General features: G+C 43.6%; 1 protein-coding gene across 4 annotated transcripts in view; it reads left to right on the top strand.

Moving 5' to 3' along the window:
* Positions 1 to 20,385, top strand: part of STARD8 (StAR related lipid transfer domain containing 8) — a 226,777-nt gene that overhangs the window by 178,403 nt on the left and 27,989 nt on the right. For all 4 annotated transcript variants that reach the window (XM_044305494.1, XM_044305493.1, XM_044305495.1 and 1 more), the window contains 6 exons: positions 1,002 to 1,175; positions 2,235 to 2,394; positions 8,044 to 8,242; positions 8,545 to 8,755; positions 12,732 to 12,846; positions 15,512 to 15,733. In XM_044305494.1, the coding sequence (XP_044161429.1) occupies positions 1,002 to 1,175; positions 2,235 to 2,394; positions 8,044 to 8,242; positions 8,545 to 8,755; positions 12,732 to 12,846; positions 15,512 to 15,733 (1,081 nt within the window). The remainder of the gene's footprint in view (positions 1 to 1,001; positions 1,176 to 2,234; positions 2,395 to 8,043; positions 8,243 to 8,544; positions 8,756 to 12,731; positions 12,847 to 15,511; positions 15,734 to 20,385) is intronic.

The following is a 20,385-nucleotide window of genomic DNA, read 5'->3' as shown; positions in this document are numbered from 1 at the left end:
GACCACATTTGCGGATCTGCAATTCATGGGCGCCGTTCTGTGGCCATTGCGCATCACAGATGCGGACCCGTTCATTTCAATGGGTCCGCAAATCCGGAGATGTGGAATGGTGCGGAACGGAAGCACTACGGAGTGCTTCCGTGGGGTTTCGTCCTGTACTTCTGTTCCGCAAAAAGATGGGACATGTTCTATCTTTTTGCGGACCGGCCGGATCGCAGACCCGATAAAGTGAATGGGTCCGCGATCTGCTGCGGCGGCCCCATTGATGGTTCGTGCATTGTGGCCTGCATTTTGCGTGCCGCAGCACGACCACGGGGCGCACACATTCGTGTGCAGGAGGCTTAACTCCTGTGACTCGGATTTCCTGGAGAGACTGTGCGTCTATGTCATTGTCGCCATTTACCCTGTTTCTGTTTGTGGGGTAGATGCTGTGACTCTGCTATAGACCACAAAGCACACTACATGCTGTTTTCTTACAGTCCACCTCCCTTGGTTGACAGAAACTTCTCTAAATGGCAACCTGCAGATTGTTAAATATCTTAAATTCAGCTCTCCTACATGACTGTAAATGCTTGTATTCTACAAAATATGTTCTTACAACTTTGAATTGTGCAGTTCCTCAGTTATTCCCCTCAAAAAATGATGAACTGACAGCTGTTTGTTACCATCCCTCTTTGTCTAAAGGGCATGTCCCTACACTGTCAGCACTGAAGAATAACAGAGGAATGGCACAACGCAGTGCTGTAAGTAAAATGCTCCATTGTTTAGTGAGAAACGCAAGCGGTCACTGACATTGACAGTCAGGACAGGTGTCAAGTCCTCCTTAGAAGTGGACCTTCACACATGGAATATTTTGTCAAAACCTGCCATGGAACAAGTGCATTCTTCTGTCCTCGGCAGGACATAGAGGGATAAGATGAGGCAGACTCTCCTGGTTTGCTTAGGTTTTAGCCGGGTTGATCTGACGAATCATTTTGTCCCTGACACTCTCTCCCCGGCAGGAAGTTACGCTGGCACAGCTTCCAGAACTCCCACCGGCCAAGCCTCAGCTCTGCATCCCTAGAGATTAACAGGCAATCGGCAGCTCAGCTCAATCTCCTGCAGAAGTTGTCCTTACTCAGACTTACCGCCATCATGGAGAAATACTCTGTGCCAAGCAAGCAGGGCTGGGCATGGTGAGTAGCTTTCTTCTACCATTACAGTGCCTCTCGACAAGAAGACACTATGGCAGCCTAGCCTCCGTCACACTGGTGCAGAATATAAAATAAATGGTGGTGTGCTTGGTGCTGGCGCTGTTTGTGTGTGGTACCTCCTCTTCTGCGGCACTAGATGACCTGGTAATGTTCACATTGTAGTTGCCCACCCAATATGTCCCACAAACATTGGTTTTAATGGGAAATGCGCCCTATAGTTTATTATGTACGCAGCTGATTTCAAACAGTCGTAGTGCAACTAAAATAGTGATGTCACTGCTTAGTATATATATTCCACTTGTATTATGCATTGAAGTCAATGGGAGATGGTAAATGCACATCAAAATAAGCATCAAATACGTGTAAAAAAACATCAAAACTCAAGCGAAAAATGAGATGCATGATGAAAACAGATGTGGATTTCTCTTGAAATACAAGTTGTAATTTTCAGCCTCTGCATTACGCAGTGTGAACATAACCATAAGGAATATGTGCCCAGATCATGAAGATTTCAGTGAATATGCACCCTCTGACTACTCCCAAACTTGTTAAATCTAGGTCTGTCATGAAAGGGTTATTCCGATTTCAGACACAGGATCTGATATAAATGATTCATAGCTCATAGATGTGGGGCTCAACTCTGGGACCAGCGCCTGTCCCAAGAAGGGGGTCCTGCGACCTCTTTTATACCTGGACAAATGCTTAGTACAAAACATACAACGAGCTAGATTTATTCATGTAGACGGCTAACATTATACAATAGTATGCTTGTACCATAAATCTATCAGAGAGCCCTTTATATTTCCATCATCTCTTAGAATGATGTGTGTGCCCCCCTAGTGGTTAAACAAATTTGTCACTCCCACATCTGCCTGGGTAACGTGGGAGTGACAAGTAATATTGGATAGGTATGTACTATTACCTCCTTAGCCTGGGATGTGCTTGTGTAGGATGTACGGTATGTCTTTCATACTTCTTTCTCATAAATCTTAGACACTTTTCTAACAAGCTTTATAATTCTCATTAATATATCGATTTTAGGACTGTCCCTAAATTTATGAAAAGAAGTAAGCCTTTGGACTACAGAGGAAGAGCTGTGTTTGGGGTCCCCCCAATAATAAATGTGCAAAGGACAGGACAACCTCTACCACAGTGTATCCAGCAAGCTATGCGCTATATCCGCAGCCAGTGCCTAGACCAGGTATGTGCGCACCATGGATAATACACATCTGGCGGTGTACTTTTCTGTGGTGGTAACTCCTCTTTGTTATTGAGGTAGCAGATTTACCCCAAAATCACGGGAAACACTGTTTATATGTGTGTTTTTATTGTTGTGCTTGTCTCACTTCAGCAAATGGCATTTATCATGTAGAGAAAGTTAATACAATGCACTTACTAATGTGTTGTGATTGTTCATATTGCCTACTGTGCTGGCTGGATTCATTTTTCTATCACATTACACACAGCTAGTTTCCAGCTGTTACGAGCACCCTGCAATCCAGCAGCAATGGTCGTGCTTGCACACCATAGGAAAAGGCGCCGGACTCTAGTGGCCAGAACTGTGCGAATGCATAAAGGCTGGCGCTCTTTCCTACAGTGTGCAAGCATGGCCACCACTCCTGGATTTCAGGGTGGTCATAACCCCTGGATACAAGCTGTGTATAACACCATTGTATAATGAATCGGGCGAGCAAAAAAGACAATATGGACAATCCCAATACATTAGTAAGTGCTTTGTATTTTTTACATCTACATGATGAATGACATCAGCTGAAGTGAGGCAACCCCTTTAACTCACCTGCTATAGGTCCCTGTGGGTTCAGTCCCCGTGGCTCCCGAGCCCTGTTGCTCTGGAAGTGATGACATCACGTTTGTCATTCTTGTGACTGCTTAGCCAATCACTGGCCTCAGTGTTGATGTACAGTGGTCACAAGAATGATGAACATGGCGTCCTCTGATCTGACAGGGACCAGAAGCCCCAGAGACTGGAATCACAATGCTGGATCGGGGGATTTTTAGCTGCTTTTTTCTTTCTTTTATAAGCCTGTCTGCTCCTGTGAGAAATGTAAAGGATTTTAAGGATTGTTAAGAATCTCCCTTTTCACATGACAATAGTCCATAGTTTGTACACAACTTGAAAGTAGTCACAAATTTCTCAAACAAGCTACCCACAATGCATTACTCTACATGTTGTATCCATGTTGGCGGACACGGCACAAGCTTCCTATTGTGTTACTCCTTCCATTTAAGGTAGATTGTAAGCTCTTATGAGCATGCGCTTGTCTCATTATGCATTCCTGTGTATTGATTACTTGTTGTCTTTTGTTACTTTACCAGTTGTAAAGCGCAACAGCATATGTTGGTGCTATATAAGTAATATAATGGTGAATGTGGCGCACACAAATAACTAAGACCAACAGAGGTGCACTCAGTAAAGAGGATTCACCCTGTCCCCTTATAAATGGAAAACGTGATGCAAAATAGAATAGAACTTCATAAAATCATTTAGTAAATAAATGGTGGCAATGCGCACAACCTATGGTATACAATGACATCCTAATATAAAACAAACTAATCAGCATAAATGGATAATAAATAAAAGCAATATCGAAGTCTAGTAGGTATAATAGCAATGAAATGAATAAGGTATGGGCTCCAATGACGAATAGTCCCAAGGATAAATATGTCCTGTAATGCAGCCAATGAGATATACTGGTAGTATGATACCACAATCAAAGTCCTGTATGACACAGCGGAAACAATATGTGCCACCAGAAGTAGCGGCATCCCGCTTTATGTTATTACCAGCGGCGTCCCACTGGAATAATTTCACTGTAATGGTGATGAAAGTCCTGCCGGAAAAGATTGAAACGGTCTTACCGTATCACTTTTTGTCCCAAAGTCTCTCAACTAGATGGTCCTATCTCTGTAGAGACCCCTGCTCGCGAGCGTTGTTCGTCCTCACTCTCCCACGCTGGCAGTTGACACATGAAGCTAGACCCTCGCTTAGGTTGCCGGTCTGACGCTGTATAATTCAAACTCCCATTCGCGCAGCGGACAATGTCTTTGTACAAATCCAACAGGCTGTTCACATATAACAGGTGGTCACAAAACTTGGGGGTCCTGTCCTAGCTAGACGTGTTTCGGGGTATCAGGTCACCCCTTCCTCGGTAGCTGACAGACCCCTCAAAGAATCCTTTCTTTTATAATAGGTAAGCTACCCCAAAACCCGAAATGGATTTTGGGCAAATAGTCTGTGAAGCCTTGAGAAATAAGTGGAAGGACAATCTTAGATATTGCTCATAATGATTAAAAACCTTATTTAAAATAATCACCCCAAATATCCAATAGAAAGTTACACCTTATAAAAAAAAAATTGTATCTCATAAAAGATATATAAAATAACATTAACACAACACTAAATAAAAATCCTCATATACCTCTATCAGTATCCATACCACTCAAAATCGCATCAGAACCCATGCGGTATTGATGCGGTTCCGCTGCGATTCTTCTTATATCTAATGCAGACAAATAGTACTATATCCATTAGGCCTCATGCACACGACCGTTGTGGGCATCCGTGGCCGTTGTTCCATTTTCCGTGATTTTCTGCGGACCCATTGACTTCCAATGGGTCAGTTGAAAACTCGGAAAATGCACCGTTGTTCATCAGCGGCCGTGTTTCCTGTCCATCAAAAAAATAGGACCTGTCCTATTTTTTTGACGGACAATGGTTCACGGACCCATTCAAGTCAATGGGTCAGTGAAAGAACACGGATGCGCACAAGATTGGCATCCGCATCCGTGATCCGTGGCCGTAGGTTACTTTCATACAGACTGATCCGAAGATCCGTCTGCATAAAAGATTTTTCAGAGCTGAGTTTTCACTTTGTGAAAACTCAGATCCGACGGTATATTCTAACACAGAGACGTTCCCATAGTGATGGGGACGCTTCTAGTTAGAATATACTACGAACTGTGTACATGACTGCTGGCAGCACCCGATCTCTTACAGGGGGCTGTGATCAGTACAATTAACCCCTCAGGTGCCGCACCCCCCTCCCTTCCCAGTTTTAATTTCATTGGTGGCCAGTGTGGCCCCCCCTCCCCCCATCCCGATCATTGGTGGCAGCGGAGAGTTCCGATCGGAGTCCCAGTTTAATCGCTGGGGCTCCGATCGGTAACCATGGCAACCAGGATGCTACTGCAGTCTGTGACCGGCCGGGAGCTCCTCCTACTGGTAAGTGACAGATCATTAAGCAATGCGCCGCACAGACCTGTCACTTACCAGTAGGAGGAGCTCCCGACCAGTCACAGACAGCGCAGCAGGTAAGTATGATGCTTCTAATATTGCTAAGTAACCATGGCAACCAGGACTGCAGCAGCGTCCTGGTTGCCATGGTTACAGATCGGAGCCCCAGCGATTAAACTGGGACTCCGATCGGAACTCTCTGCTGCCACCAATGATTGGGGGGGGGGGGGGGGGGGCCACACTGGCCACCAATGAAATTAAAACTGGGAAGGGAGGGGGGTCTGCCCCCTGCTGCCTGGCAGCCTCTGATCTCTTACAGGGGGCTATGATACGCACAATTAACCCCTGAGGTGTGGGTGTGCGGATCACAGCCCTCTGTAAGAGATCGGGTGCTGCCAGGCAGCAGGGGGCAGTCATGTACACAGTTCGTAGTATATCCTAACTTGAAGCGTCCCCATCACCATGGGAACGCCTCTGTGTTAGAATATACTGTCGGATATGAGTTTTCACTATGTAACTCAAATCCGTTGGTATAGTCTAACATAGAGGCGTTCCCATGGTGATGGGGACGCTTCAAGTTAAAATATACCATCGGATTGGAGAAAACTCTGATCCGATGGTATAATGGTGACTCCTGACTTTACATTGAAAGTCAATGGGGGACGGATCCGTTTGCAATTGCACCATATTGTGTCAACGTCAAACGGATCCGTCCCCATTGACTTGCATTGTAAGTCAGGACGGATCCGTTTGGCGGACACCAAAACGATTTTTTCTTCATGTCCGTGGATCCTCAAAAAATCAAGGAAGACCCACGGAAGAAAAAAACGGACACTGATCACGGACCTACGGACCCCGTTTTTGCGGACCTTAAAAAATTACCCGTCGTGTGCATGAGGCCTTAAATCTATTAAATTATGGAATGGAGAAACAATCCTAAAACATTAATAAAAGGCAATATTAAAATCTTCACATAATATTCTCAAAGAAATTCTTCAAACCAATAAGGGATAATGGATAAGGTGGAAGCCCACTGCCAAGGGAACCCCCCCCCCCCCCCTGATATAAAATACTAGGTGGGGTTGACCATCAGCAAGGGCGTCCACCAACTCTACAGAAAACCAAACAATTGAAATTCCGCATTCAGTTCCCCTGGGAGTAAAGTGTTCAGTTCAAAAATACGTTGCGTTTCCAATCTTGACATCTTACCTGCTGATGGTCAACCCCACCTAGTATTTTATATCAGGGGGGTTTTCCCTTGGCAGTGGGCTTCCACCTTATCCATTATCCCTTATTGGTTTGAAGAATTTCTTTGAGAATATTATGTGAAGATTTTAATATTGCCTTTTATTAATGTTTTTAGCATTGTTTCTCCATTCCATAATTTAATAGATTTAATGGATATAGTACTATTTGTCTGCATTAGATATAAGAAGAATCGCAGCGGAACCGCATCAATACCGCATGGGTTCTGATGCGATTTTGAGTGGTATGGATACTGATAGAGGTATATGAGGATTTTTATTTACAGTGTTGCGTTAATGTTATTTTATATATCTTTTATGAGATACAATTTTTTTTTTATAAGGTGTAACTTTCTATTGGATATTTGGGGTGATTATTTTAAATAAGGTTTTTAATCATTATGAGCAATATCTAAGATTGTGAAGCCTTGAGAAATAAGTGGAAGGACAGACTATTTGCCCAAAATCCATTTCGGGTTTTGGGGTAGCTTACCTATTATAAAAGAAAGGATTCTTTGAGGGGTCTGTCAGCTACCGAGGAAGGGGTGACCTGATACCCCGAAACACGTCTAGCTAGGACAGGACCCCCAAGTTTTGTGACCACCTGTTTATATGTGAACAGCCTGTTGGATTTGTACAAAGACATTGTCCGCTGCGCGAATGGGAGTTTGAATTATACAGCGTCAGACCGGCAACCTAAGCGAGGGTCTAGCTGCATGTGTCAACTGCCAGCGTGGGAGAGTGAGGACGAACAACGCTCGCGAGCAGGGGTCTCTACAGAGATAGGACCATCTAGTTGAGAGACTTTGGGACAAAAAGTGATACGGTAAGACCGTTTCAATCTTTTCCGGCAGGACTTTCATCACCATTACAGTGAAATTATTCCAGTGGGACGCCGCTGGTAATAACATAAAGCGGGATGCCGCTACTTCTGGTGGCACCTATTGTTTCCGCTGTGTCATACAGGACTTTGATTGTGGTATCATACTACCAGTATATCTCATTGGCTGCATTACAGGACATATTTATCCTTGGGACTATTCGTCATTGGAGCCCATACCTTATTCATTTCATTGCTATTATACCTACTAGACTTCGATATTGCTTTTATTTATTATCCATTTATGCTGATTAGTTTGTTTTATATTAGGATGTCATTGTATACCATAGGTTGTGCGCATTGCCACCATTTATTTACTAAATGATTTTATGAATACGTTTCTTATGGTCCAGTTCTATTCTATTTTGCTATATAAGTAATGATTAGCACCATTATCTTAGAATTCAATGATACATGCAATACAGGATTTGTATAAGCCTTGCTGTAAACTCCTTCATCGTTCCTCTTCAGGTTGGGATCTTCAGAAAGTCTGGTGTGAAGTCTCGGATTCAAGTTCTGCGCCAAATTAATGAATCCTCATCTGACAACGTCAACTATGTGGGGCAGTCTGCTTATGATGTGGCTGATTTGTTGAAGCAGTATTTCAGAGACCTGCCAGAACCTATCTTTACCAGCAAGCTGACCGAAACCTTCCTGCAGATTTACCAGCGTGAGCACATCTATTACTGCTATTAGATGCAGTGTATGGTGTCACTTTAGCAGTTGTGACTACTTATTCAGGGGTATGTGGCCATGTTTGCAGGTGCTGCCTGTTGTAACCAGTACATTATCCCACGGTTTGTAAGTCTGACTGAACAATCTGTCCGATGTGCAGGCAGTAGGTTATAGAGCAGGAGATGAGCAGATTGTTATATAGTTTATCAGTATAACTTGTAACAGATTGAAATCCTCGTTCTTCTGAATGGGATCCTTGGCTGACACTTTACTTATTTTTTTCTGCCTCTTCTCCAGATGTACCCAAAGATCAGAGGTTGCGGGCGGTGCAGGCTGCAATTTTACTGATGCCAGATGAGAACCGAGAAGTCTTGCAGACATTACTGTATTTTCTGAGTGATATCTCTTCAGCTCAAGAGAACCAGATGACTCCTGGGAACCTGGCTGTTTGTCTAGCACCTTCTGTTTTCCATCTCAACATATCCAAGAAGGAGACCACCTCTCCTCGGTATGGACCTCTCTGCTGACACTTCTTGCAGATATCTTCTTATCCTGTTCTCCACTTCATTTATTCGCTACATAAAAGATTATTCCTACTTTGGAAATGTGTGGCATGTCCCCAGGATATACCATAAATATCTAAAAGGTGCTGGTCCCTTAACCTGAATGCTGCCCGACGAGATGGCTGGTCATCCAGGTGGAGATTAAAAGGTTCCCTTGATGTTGGGTGAATGTGTAGCAGGGTGCAAGGCAGGAAAATAGTTGGAGGGCCGGCGGATGGTGGAGGCAGGGCCGGTGCAAGGATTTATTATGTCACTAACTCACTGACAGACACACACACTCACCGACAGACAGACCCGCACTCAGACACTCACTGAATGACATACACAGAAACTCACTCACTGAATGACGTACACAGAAACTCACTCACTGAATGACGTACACAGAAACTCACTCACTGAATGACGTACACAGAAACTCACTCACTGAATGACGTACACAGAAACTCACTCACTGAATGACGTACACAGAAACTCACTCACTGAATGACGTACACAGAAACTCACTCACTGAATGACGTACACAGAAACTCACTCACTCACTCACTCACTGACAGACACTCACTGACAGACACACACTCACTCACTGAAACACAGAAACTCACTGGCAGACAAACACTCACCCACTGAAACACACACACACACACACACAGAAACTCACTGGCAGACAAACACACACATATACTCACTGACCGAACGACATCCACACTCACTGACATACACTCACTAACATACACACATACATTTACTGACAGAAAGACTGACATACATACACTCACTCACTGACATAAAAACACAGGCAGATACTCACTCAGTCAAACACTTAAACACTCACCTCCCTGGGGTCCAGTGTGGTGCAGCTCCTCAGTCCTCCAGCGCGCCGTTTAGTATGCCAGGGCCGGAATGACGTCATATTCCGGAATCACAGAGGGCGCACGAGGGAGGAGTGGGGAGCTGCTAGAACAGCCTCCCTTGCCGCCCGCCTCCTCTCCTCTGGTAATTTACTTGCAGAGCAGGCACCTGCCATCAGGGTAAGCAGATGCCTGCTCTGCCATATTTAAAAAGAACCTCCACCTCCTGGCCCCCCTGTAATGGCGCTGGGGGCGGCTCAAGAGCCGCTCGCCCAGGGCTGCAGCCCCAGCAGGCCGGCGCCCTAGGCGAACGCCTAGTTTGCCTATATGGTTGCACCGGCCCTGCGTGGGGGCAATGACCAGGCCGTTTTAGTAATGAATGAATGAATGTCTCTCGACTGAGCAGATGATGGGAGTTGCAGTAGATATGCAAACAGCAGGCACAGTTCTTAGGTTTTTAACATAACAGGATTCTCCCAAAGGTTGTATATAGCACGTGGTAATGAGGATGATAATGCTTTCTGAGTCTTTCTGTATAGGTTTTGTGCTAACCACTAAGCCACTGTGCTGCCCATGAGCCATCTCTATTCTAATTAATATGAGATATGGAAATGTTCAGGTGAGAGGCTGCAGCACATTGGGGCACATGTTTGCATTCTGTCTTTCTAAGATGCTTTTTCCACCCCCAGAAAGGTGCCTGAGTTTTTTGGGGGCATTATAGAATGCAAATAGAGTAATAGCCATAGCACTTAATACAGTAATTGGCTCCTTACTCACTTACACAGGCCTCCATAATACAGTGCCCCCTTACTGATTGCTGGCACAGTGCTTTGCAGGAGCTGCAGTTACAGTAATGTGTGCAGCCATGTTCCTGCAATATACACTGTACCCTTGCCCTATATTTATTGTATATGCCCCCCTTATCCCCATGTAGAATATATTGGTTAGGTTCATATCACCATTTCATTTTGCGTTTTTCTGATCCGTCAGAACAGAAAACAAAAAAACGGATCCTGTATTTTAAGCACCTGTTATGCTTATTTTGTATCAGTTTTAGCCATTTCTGAGATCCGTTATTTTAGATGGTAAAAAGTTCTCCACAAAGTACTTTTTTGCCATCTAAAATAACGGATCTTGGATCGAAATGGCTAAAATGGATGCAAAATGAGCATAACTGAGGATACCAGATGCTCAAAATAACTAATCTGCTTTTGTTTTTGTTTTTCCTGATGGATCAGTAGAATGCAAAAACAAACAGTGATGTGAACCTAGCCTTACCTTGTCCAAGCTGCAGTCTCCTTTTTCTAGTTTTCCTGGTTGTGAGCAGGAGGCAAGCACCATTGTGAGATGCTGCCACCTGCTGGCCAAATTTATAATTTCTGCATCATCATTGAGAGATGCTGCCACCCGCTGGTCAAGTTTAGAATGTCTGCAACGTCCCTGTTAGATGATGCTATCTGCTGGCCACATTTAAAATCCATTTCATTATTGTGAAATACAGATGCAGCCAAGTGAAACCTGATGGTTACCGTGTTAAGTAAAGAATGGCCAGATAATGTTAACTGGCTTTTCAATAGATTTCAATGGCTTTTGTCATGAGATAACCGAGATAACACTGTGCCATGTTATCAGACTCCATTTTAGCTTGGCTACATCTGTACTTTTACCTGCTGGCTGAATTTATAGTAACATAGTACATAAGGCCTAAAAAGACATTTGTCCATCCAGTTTGGCCTGTTATCCTGCAAGTTGATAATCTCGCCTTTAAAGGGAACCTGTCACCAGGGTTTTGTGTATAGAGCTGAGGACATGGGTTGCTAGATGGCCGCTAGCACATCCGCAATACCCAGGCCCCATAGCTCTGTGTGCTTTTTATTGTGTAAAAAAATAAAAATAAATATTTGATACATATGCAAATTAACCAGAGATGAGTCCTGTTCCTGAGATGAGTCAGGGACAGGATTCATCTCGGGTTACTTTACATATGTATCAAATCAGTTTTTTTACACAATAAAAGCACACAGAGCTATGGGGACTGGGTATTGCGGATGTGTTAGCGGCCATCTAGCAAACAATGTCCTCAGTTCTATGCACAAAATCCAGGTGACAGGTTCCCTTAAAGGGGTGAAAGAATTTGTCAGTAATAAGAAAGGGAAAAGAAATATGGCCGGTCATCTCTCCTGTTTTGTTATTAGACATGCGTGTACATACGGTAGTGGCCTGACACTATAAGTGAAAGTTAGGAATACAGTATGAGACTTGTAATATCTTCTAGCTCCTTACAAATGCAACCTTTTGATTGCCACCAACACTCTGGTTTCTTTCCAGCTTCAATCTCATGTTTAAAGACTCTAGAAGTCCTTCTTCAAACAGAAGGGCTGATTGCAGGTTGGGCTTCCTAGGCCTGTCAGTTGTATACCGCATATGTATGCTCCAGCCATCCGTTTAGTCCTAAAATAGTTGTCTGGTTCTGAAATAATTCTAAAAAAGAATGAGTGGTAGACTAATGAATAAACGATCATGTCATCCTCTATGAACGATACATTCGGAAAGTCTTTAGACCCGTCACTTTTTTTTTCACTTTTTTTGCGGTCTTGTGCTAAAATTTTTAAAAAAATGTATAAATAAGTTTTCTCCCATCATTCTGCACTTGATATCCCATAATGACAGTGAAAACAGAATCATTGAGGGAGATTTATCAAAACTGGTTTAACCCTTTCAAGACCTTTTTGAGATTTTCAGTTTTTTGTTCCAAACTAGTTTCATTTAAGAACTATGGAACTCCAATCAAGGTGTAGAAACATTTCAAAGATGAAGAGAAACTGGAGGCTGCCAGAGCTAAAATTGCAAGTGTCATAACAAGGGGTCTGAATATTTGTCCATGCAAACTTTTAGTTTTTCTTTTTTCTTTTTTCTTTGCAAACATTTCAAAAATTCTGTTTTCACTTTTTATTTATGGGGTATTGAGGGCAGATAAATGAGGCAACATTTGAATTGTGTGTGTGTGTGTGTATATATAATTTTATTTGCCTGTATAGTTAACCCAGAGTTAGCATGTATATTTATCTATCAGGATCAGGCAGAAGAGAGGGGCCTCTGGAAAACCAGATCACAAGGATCTCAGTGAGAACATGGCTGCCACTCAAGGACTGCTTCATATGATCACAGAATGCAAGAAGCTCTTCCAGGTTAGTGAGAAGACGGTTTATTATTTATTTCTTTTTGTCTCTAATACAGTACATTTCCAATGTACATAACATACATAACTTGGATAAGACCAAAAGTACAATTCCCACTTCCTGGGTGCAGCTCTCAACTTAGAACTTCATATAATTTATTGTACCTACTGCTTAATATATTAAAGAAGTAATCTTCATCTCCTTGACTCTAAATCTTATCAATATAAGGGTCCCACTCTTGACCTGTGTAAGTTTTGGGGAAACATGAGCTTTCCAAGAACATTGACTATTTTGATTGTTAGGATTCAAATCATTGCTTTTCCTTCCCAACCTGATGGAACATCATTATGAAACAAATACAACTGATGATCAACCCTAAAGCTAGTTCCCATAATCTGACAAATAATGCATGAGATTTCCATCCCCCAAAGAATCCTATATATTACAGATGTAGTCAGCATTATTTATTATTCATTAACGCATTATTGCCAAACAACTCTGGCTACATCTATAGGTCAAAGGCATACTTGGATAACTTGAAGAAGAAATTATCTCTGTTTCCAGCATCATTGTCTTCTGAACTTTCAAATATCCAGCTGAGAGATAAGGGTTTGCCGTGTGACAGACCCCAGTGTGTAAATGGAGGGGACAAATAAGATTTCAATCGAATATTCATGAATCTATTATAATCTAAAGCCAAAAATGGCATGGACCATACATCTACATGCCATACATTTATCTAATGCTTCTCAGCAGAATTTATAAACCGTACATGATGTACTTTGTATACTTTTTGATAAAAAGGCATAAGCCCACACACCACAGTAAGATGACCTCTATCAAGTGGGTTCCACACTGCAACACGGCACCTGCAGGCAGTGCAACCAAGCAGCCCAACAACACCCCTGCTGTCTCCGCACAGGAATCCACTTGGAAAACTGCATGTATTCCGCAGGTGGCCTTATGCAGACTCCTGCTCATTATAAACAACCAAGCCAAATGGGAGGAGTGATGACACCATGAAAAGAAAAACGTAGCAATGTACTATTCTGACAAAAATTAAAAAAGCATGGGTAGTATATCTAAATCGCATGCATTGACCTAATGCTTCTCAGCATAATTTTTGAACACTACATGAGGTGCTTTGTATAATTTGTGATCAAAATTCATAAGCCCACTCAACAGATCAAGGTTAAAGCATGGGTGTTGTTGGGCTTCTGGGTTGCATTGCCTGCAGTTGCAGTGGTGGTGGTGGTAGCTGAGTGGTGCTGTGCCATTTTAGATTAAGGACCCACTCGAAACAGGTCACCTTGACGTGGTGAATAGGCCAATGCATTTTCAGCAAAAAATATACAAAGTACCTCATGTACTGGTTTACTGATTATGCTGAGTAGCATTAGATCAATGCATAGCATGTGGATGTGTGATCCATGCTTTTCTCTTTTTGTCAGAAAATCACAAATGCCAGATATATTATATATTATTATTGAGTAACTATAACTCTTCCTCCAAACCAGAGGTACTTCCACTACACCTATTTATATGTGTGTTATCTGAGTAGTATCTAGAAGGAATCTTGCTAGGCATTCACCCACAACAGGAGCGACCAGGCTTGTATATTTGTTAGAGGAGGTTATTCCAAAGTATTAAAAAAATTAGTCCAGGGCCACTAAATGTGATATAATCTAAAAGAATCCTATTCTCACCAGTTAACCCCCTACCGCTTCCAGAGCAGCCTCTCTGGTCTGTGTTTACATGATGTATTCATTGCTCACATGACCACTGCAACCAATCACTGGCCTCAACGGACAAAAATAAGACCTGGTCTATCCTTTTTGTGGGTCTGCAGAATGGTCATACTGGTCCGGATAGCACACAGTGTGCTGTCCATATCTTATGTGGCCCTGTTGAAATTAATGAATCCACATCCAATCTGCATAAAATACAGATCAGATACGGACTGAACATACGGTTTTGTGCCTGACGCCTCAAGGTCTTGATGTCAGTATTTGGCGTGTTTAAAAAAAAAAAAAAAGAATAGTAACATTACAGAATTTTCCCTTGATCTTTTTCATACATCCCTATATTTTATTCTACTAAGTGGCATCACAATGACACAACTTCTAGGACCCCAACCAATACCCAAATAAAGGAGGACCCAAGCGCATATGTGCAGACAACTGCAACACTCCCAATTCAAAAAAAGGGACAGAATTTCAGTTCCTGCTCAATGCTAGATAGCGTTTGCACTAAACAAGAAAAAAAAATCAAGTGCTTTACTAGCACTAGTGGGTGGCTCATGATTTGGCTAATACATTTATTTCATAGCGTGCACATCTTCAACCTTTGCTTGAACCAGATCTTCTAAAACTAATAAAGATAAATCAGTTAATTGCACCCTTTCTGCAATGCATCTTTGTCTGAAGATTCTCTGAATGTTAATGTCACACTGCTGCTCTGTAATGCTACCATAAAAGACAAGCAGACAAGGGAATGGATGTCAAGTGTCGCCCCTTTTAGAGCGCTTATCATTGGTGCACAACACCAGTTGCCAAGGGTCCTAAAAGCCAGACTGGCTTGTAAGCCGCTGGTTGTTAAGCTAACATATTGTATATACTGTACATTCACAGCCATAATTTACCATGAACCGTGTATATTCTGTTGTCTTCTGCAGATCCCTCATGATATGATGCTTCAGTCCCGCAATTCCTATTTAGCTGCTGATACCAGCCCCCTGTCCCTGGCAGATCTCTGTGTGAGTTCAGGGGCAGAGACCCGAGATTTCTCTGCAGTTTTGGACAGCAGCATACAGACTCTTCTCCATGAATCTGCAGAGCGTTTTAAAGGTTGGATAACAATGCCTGGTCCTCAGAACACAGAACTGTCATGTAAGAAGGTGAGACTTCCCGGATACTATTATTGTGATATTCCTATAATAAATGTTCACCAGCTCTAGGAAAGTAAGTGATAGCATCCATAGGGCTCGGAGTGTACATACTAAAAGTCATTTCCCTTCATCTGAATGGAATTGTTTTGGAGGCAAGCACATGGATTTCTGCTTGACCTATTTGCAGCTACCAGGCAGTAGTGCTGAGAGGAGGCTGGGAGTTGTAGTTTTCATGGTACACATGGTGACTGGGTCCTATTCCTTCACTCCCAGGGCTAGCAGAGTAATGTTGGGGCTGCAAATAGGAATAGTAGTTATTTTCCATGGGACACACACTTAGTGGAGTCTTCTGGCCAAAGGAAGATGGAGTGCTCTTAATGGTGAGGTGCAGGAGACCAGAGTGGAGTTGAACAAAGGGTAGCTTACAGTCTTTACTTAAAATGGGTTGTTTCGCTTCATCAAATGGCATTTATCGTGTAGAAAGTTAACACAAAGCACTTATTAATGTATTGGTATTGTCCATATTGCCTCCTTTGCTGGCATAATTCATTTTTCCATCATATTATTCACTTCTTGTATCCATGGATACGACCACCCTGCAATCCAGCAGCGGTGGCCGTGATTGCACACAATAGGAAAAAGCTCAAGGCCGCGACTATGAGTGTGCATAGGCCACAGTGCGAGTGTGCATAGTGTGCAAACACAGCCACCACTGCTGGAGTGCAGGGTGGTCATTTCAATGGAAACGAGAAGTGTATACTGGGATGGAAAAATGAATCAAGCCTGCAAAGGAAGCAATATGGACTATCAAACTGCGTTAGTGAGTTCCTTGTATTAACTCTATCTGCAATGATAAGTGACATTTGCTGAAGTGCGACAAGCCCTTTAAATTGTAGATAAAAAATACCACACAAGATTGAGGCACAAATCTTGGTGCAACTGTTCCATGATCCAGCCAGAACCTTTTTGGGTTACCCCCAGAGCTCTCTGAGATGCCATTCCTTATAGACATTAGCAAACCACACGAGGTTCAGTTCAGGTACGCTGATTTAAAAAAAAAAAAAGTTGGGTTTAGTCCCAAATTGATTTGGACCAGAGTTGCTTCAGTGTCCTGAAAATTGGCATATAATACCCTCTAGTCTCCTAGATTTTTAGTAAAAATCTTGTTTAATTTATTTTTAATAATTTTCTTCTTTTTCCCCTCCCCTTACCCCCTTTGCTAAGCTCTGTAACGCAATGACAGCAATAGTAAATGATGTCTGAGTGACACTGACATACATAGCTATGGGTAAACGCATGTTTGACGACATTAATATACAGTGTGTTTTAAAAACACACCAGCAAATGTGTCCTGATTTTTCATATTCCAAAGCTTCCAAAAATTGTCCCTGATAAGGGGCGGATGATGTTTAAACACACACAGTGTATTGGGATAAAAAAAAGTGTCTTGTTCTGGGACCAAGTGTCCAAAAATGATGCCTTATATAATAATACATCTCAGCGGACGTTCTCTCTTGTATCTATATGCTTGTTTTTATTCCATTAGTTCAAAGGCTAATAGTATAAGGATGCGTTGCAGCCCATATAGCCTTCATCAGGGTCAGAATGTCTCAGAAAAAAAAGTGTCTCGTTGTGAAAGAGCCTAAATAAATCCTCTCTCTTAATTGTGAGAAGTAGCAGTGCAGTGTGGCTGTTAAAGGGTACCGATTATAATGGCATGCAGCCGCAGCAATAGAAGCAGCATAGCATGGAATATAAAAGGCTGTAGCTTGGCTGTCTATGGGTAGTTGTAGTGATAGTAGTGGCAGATACTTTGTGTTAATAGTGGTGGCAGTAGGGGATTGTGGGGGAATGAGGGGCAGCTAGGGCAGCGGCAGCAGCCATATGGTACATGTCGGCTGGCAGGCAGCAGCATGATGGAGGCAGCATCAGCCTTATGGAAGATGGTGGTATGCAAACCGCAGCAGTGGTATGATGGCGGCAGCAACATGATAGAGGCAGGACAGCGAACAGCAACAGTGGCAAGATGGGGCACTGTAAGCAAAGCCAGATCTATTCATCAGCCTCAGCCAGAGTAGTGTGAAACTCCTCCCAAATCCAGGCATTGTTCATTTTGACTAATTATGTTTTGGACACTGGCAGAAGACAACTTGGTCCATTTGGGTGTGGCCCCACCCTGCGACCCTGACAACCACCTCTGAAAACCCTCTCTGAGATGACACTGGAGACTAGGCAAGAATAAAGAGAGAATGCTGTCCATTTTGGGCCAGTCAGCCTGACCCAAAATCCATAGGGTCGGGGAACATGGTATGCGCCAAAGATTGGCTACAGTGCAGGTAGGCCTGAACCTGGGAATTGAGGGGGGAGCTCACAGATTGGCCTCAGTATGGCATGGCATGTGTAAAAACTGCTCCATCATGTTTAGGAGACTGAAATGGCTGCTGCTGCTATTTGTAGTGGGGGGGGGGGGTGACACGCTGGTGGCAGGCGTTTGTTCACCACAAGCTGCGTACACAGAGTTTCCTGGTAATAACATAATTTGGCCTCCCTTTCTTCGGCAGCAAAATATTCCCAGATTTTTATTTATTTTTTGCTTTGATACTGAGGGTATAAAAGCATGGCTATCGAGTAATCATCAGACTGTGTGATGTCACCGATCCGCTGGTCACTGATGTAATCGAGTCTACAGGTTGCTGTAACGGACAGTTTCAGCAGACAAGGGGTTAAAATCCGTTTAGGCGATATGCCCCTTTCTGAGAGACAGGCACAGCTACTGCAGAACACCAAACTCCCGAACTGGATACAAAATAGCACTCCAAACTGGAACCTCGCGAATAGCTGTCAGCAGACGAACAGGAAAAGCGTACAGTCAGCTTATACTCCTGGCAATCAGTCTCTAACAGCGTACAGGGAATCCCCCCAATAACGAGACAAGGCTCCGTGTTGAGGGTCAAGCAGTGCTCTGACGTGCTGGCACACCAAGCCTGGTTTTTATTACAGTTGTTGCAAATACAGGTCCGCCCACAGGGTTTTGAAATACAACCAATCAGTAATTTACAACACATACAATGTAAATACAGCAACCAATCGTTCATGCCCCCAGAGGACCAGAAGGGAGACTGCGACACAGGACAGATACAACATATCCCCACAATGCATCATGGTTTCCTCCTCTCTGTCCCGGAGACAACCGAAGGCAATCCAATTATCTCTCAGGACAAAGGGGAGATCGCCAATACACATGTGGAGACAACAGGACAGACATCACCATTTAAACACACAATGGAACAATAGAACCACACCCAGCATATTTCTCCCAAGCTGACAAGTTACACTTATTATAAATTGTTACAACTTTGTGAGGTTACATTGTCCATACATATAACTTGCATCAATTTAAACAGTATAACTTGGGGACAAACCTATATTCACTTGAATCCAAAATTCACTTGAATAGGTTCAGGGGTTCAAAAGTTAGCATGGGCCATAATCCTGAGGCAAGAGGCTTTTAAACAGCCCCCTCCAAAACACCGTGGAAAGGTTGGTTTCGCCACAGTTGCCATTTTGGCCAACATGCCAGAGGAGCCAGTTGTTTCCAACTCTGCCATTCACTGAGATGATTGGGTGTTGTGGCCAATATCACTGTCATCATCCTCTTGCTCCTCCGACGACTCTTCCTCCCCCAGCGGCAGCACCTTCTCCATCCCCAAGGGACTTTCTCATTGTGAGTCCCCAACAGCTACAGGGTGGAAAGCAAGATGCATCAGCTGTTCTTCCTCCTCCTTCATTGCCACTTGTTGCATGAGCATTAGCGTCTGTTCAAAAATATATATGAGGGGGAAGAGGGACAACTGCAGCATGAACTGCCACCGCCCGATCTGGAAACTACACGTACTCCTTGCTGAGGCAGTCTGGAGCATGACAAAATCGTTCACGGCTTTCCACTGCTCGTACAGATGCATGAGCATGTGCAATGTTGATTTCCAGTGAGTTGGAACGCCGCAGATTAAGCGGTGTAGCTGCAGACCATTCTGACATTGCAAGTCTAGGAGTGCATTCCTCACTAAGTGAGAATGGCTGAAAAGAGGGACAGTCTCCTGGACATCGCCTGCACCTTGTGCAAGCCATGCAGGGAGCATGTGTTATGTCCCCCAGGTTCATGGTGGCCAGGATGATGTTGCGGCCATTGCCACTGACCACTTTGCCCAATTGGAGTCAGCCGGGTGACAGCCAGTGGGGTGTTTTCTGCTGTATGAAGGAGTTGTAGTGTGAGCCACAATGTGCCCTGCTGCTGTTGGGGATGGGACTGTGTCCATGGTGGAGGAGGCAGATAAGTGTCTGCAATAGGAGCCTGCCCGATGATATGGTGAGGAGGGGGTCAAAAGAACCTGCCCATGGTGCTCGGGTGCTGCCTCACCACTGCCGCAAAAAAACATTGACCCAAATGGCTGTGAAAGACATGTACTGTCCCCTACCCATAACAGTTGCTCCAGGTGTCCACTGTGGAGTGCAGCTTGCTGTACAGTGAGAATCGCAGGAATTGGCACGCATTCTTCTCCAAGTGAGAATACAAGGCATTTTTACATGGTACTGCAGCCAGTTCACTGCCAGCAACATGGGCAGGTGGGGGTTCAGCTTGTAGACAAGCTAATTGCTGGTGG

Source organism: Bufo gargarizans, chromosome 9, assembly GCF_014858855.1.
Source record: "Bufo gargarizans isolate SCDJY-AF-19 chromosome 9, ASM1485885v1, whole genome shotgun sequence".
Taxonomy (NCBI): Eukaryota; Metazoa; Chordata; class Amphibia; order Anura; family Bufonidae; genus Bufo; species Bufo gargarizans.
The sequence above is the reverse complement of the archived record's forward strand: the minus strand, read 5'-3'. Positions and strand labels throughout refer to the sequence as shown.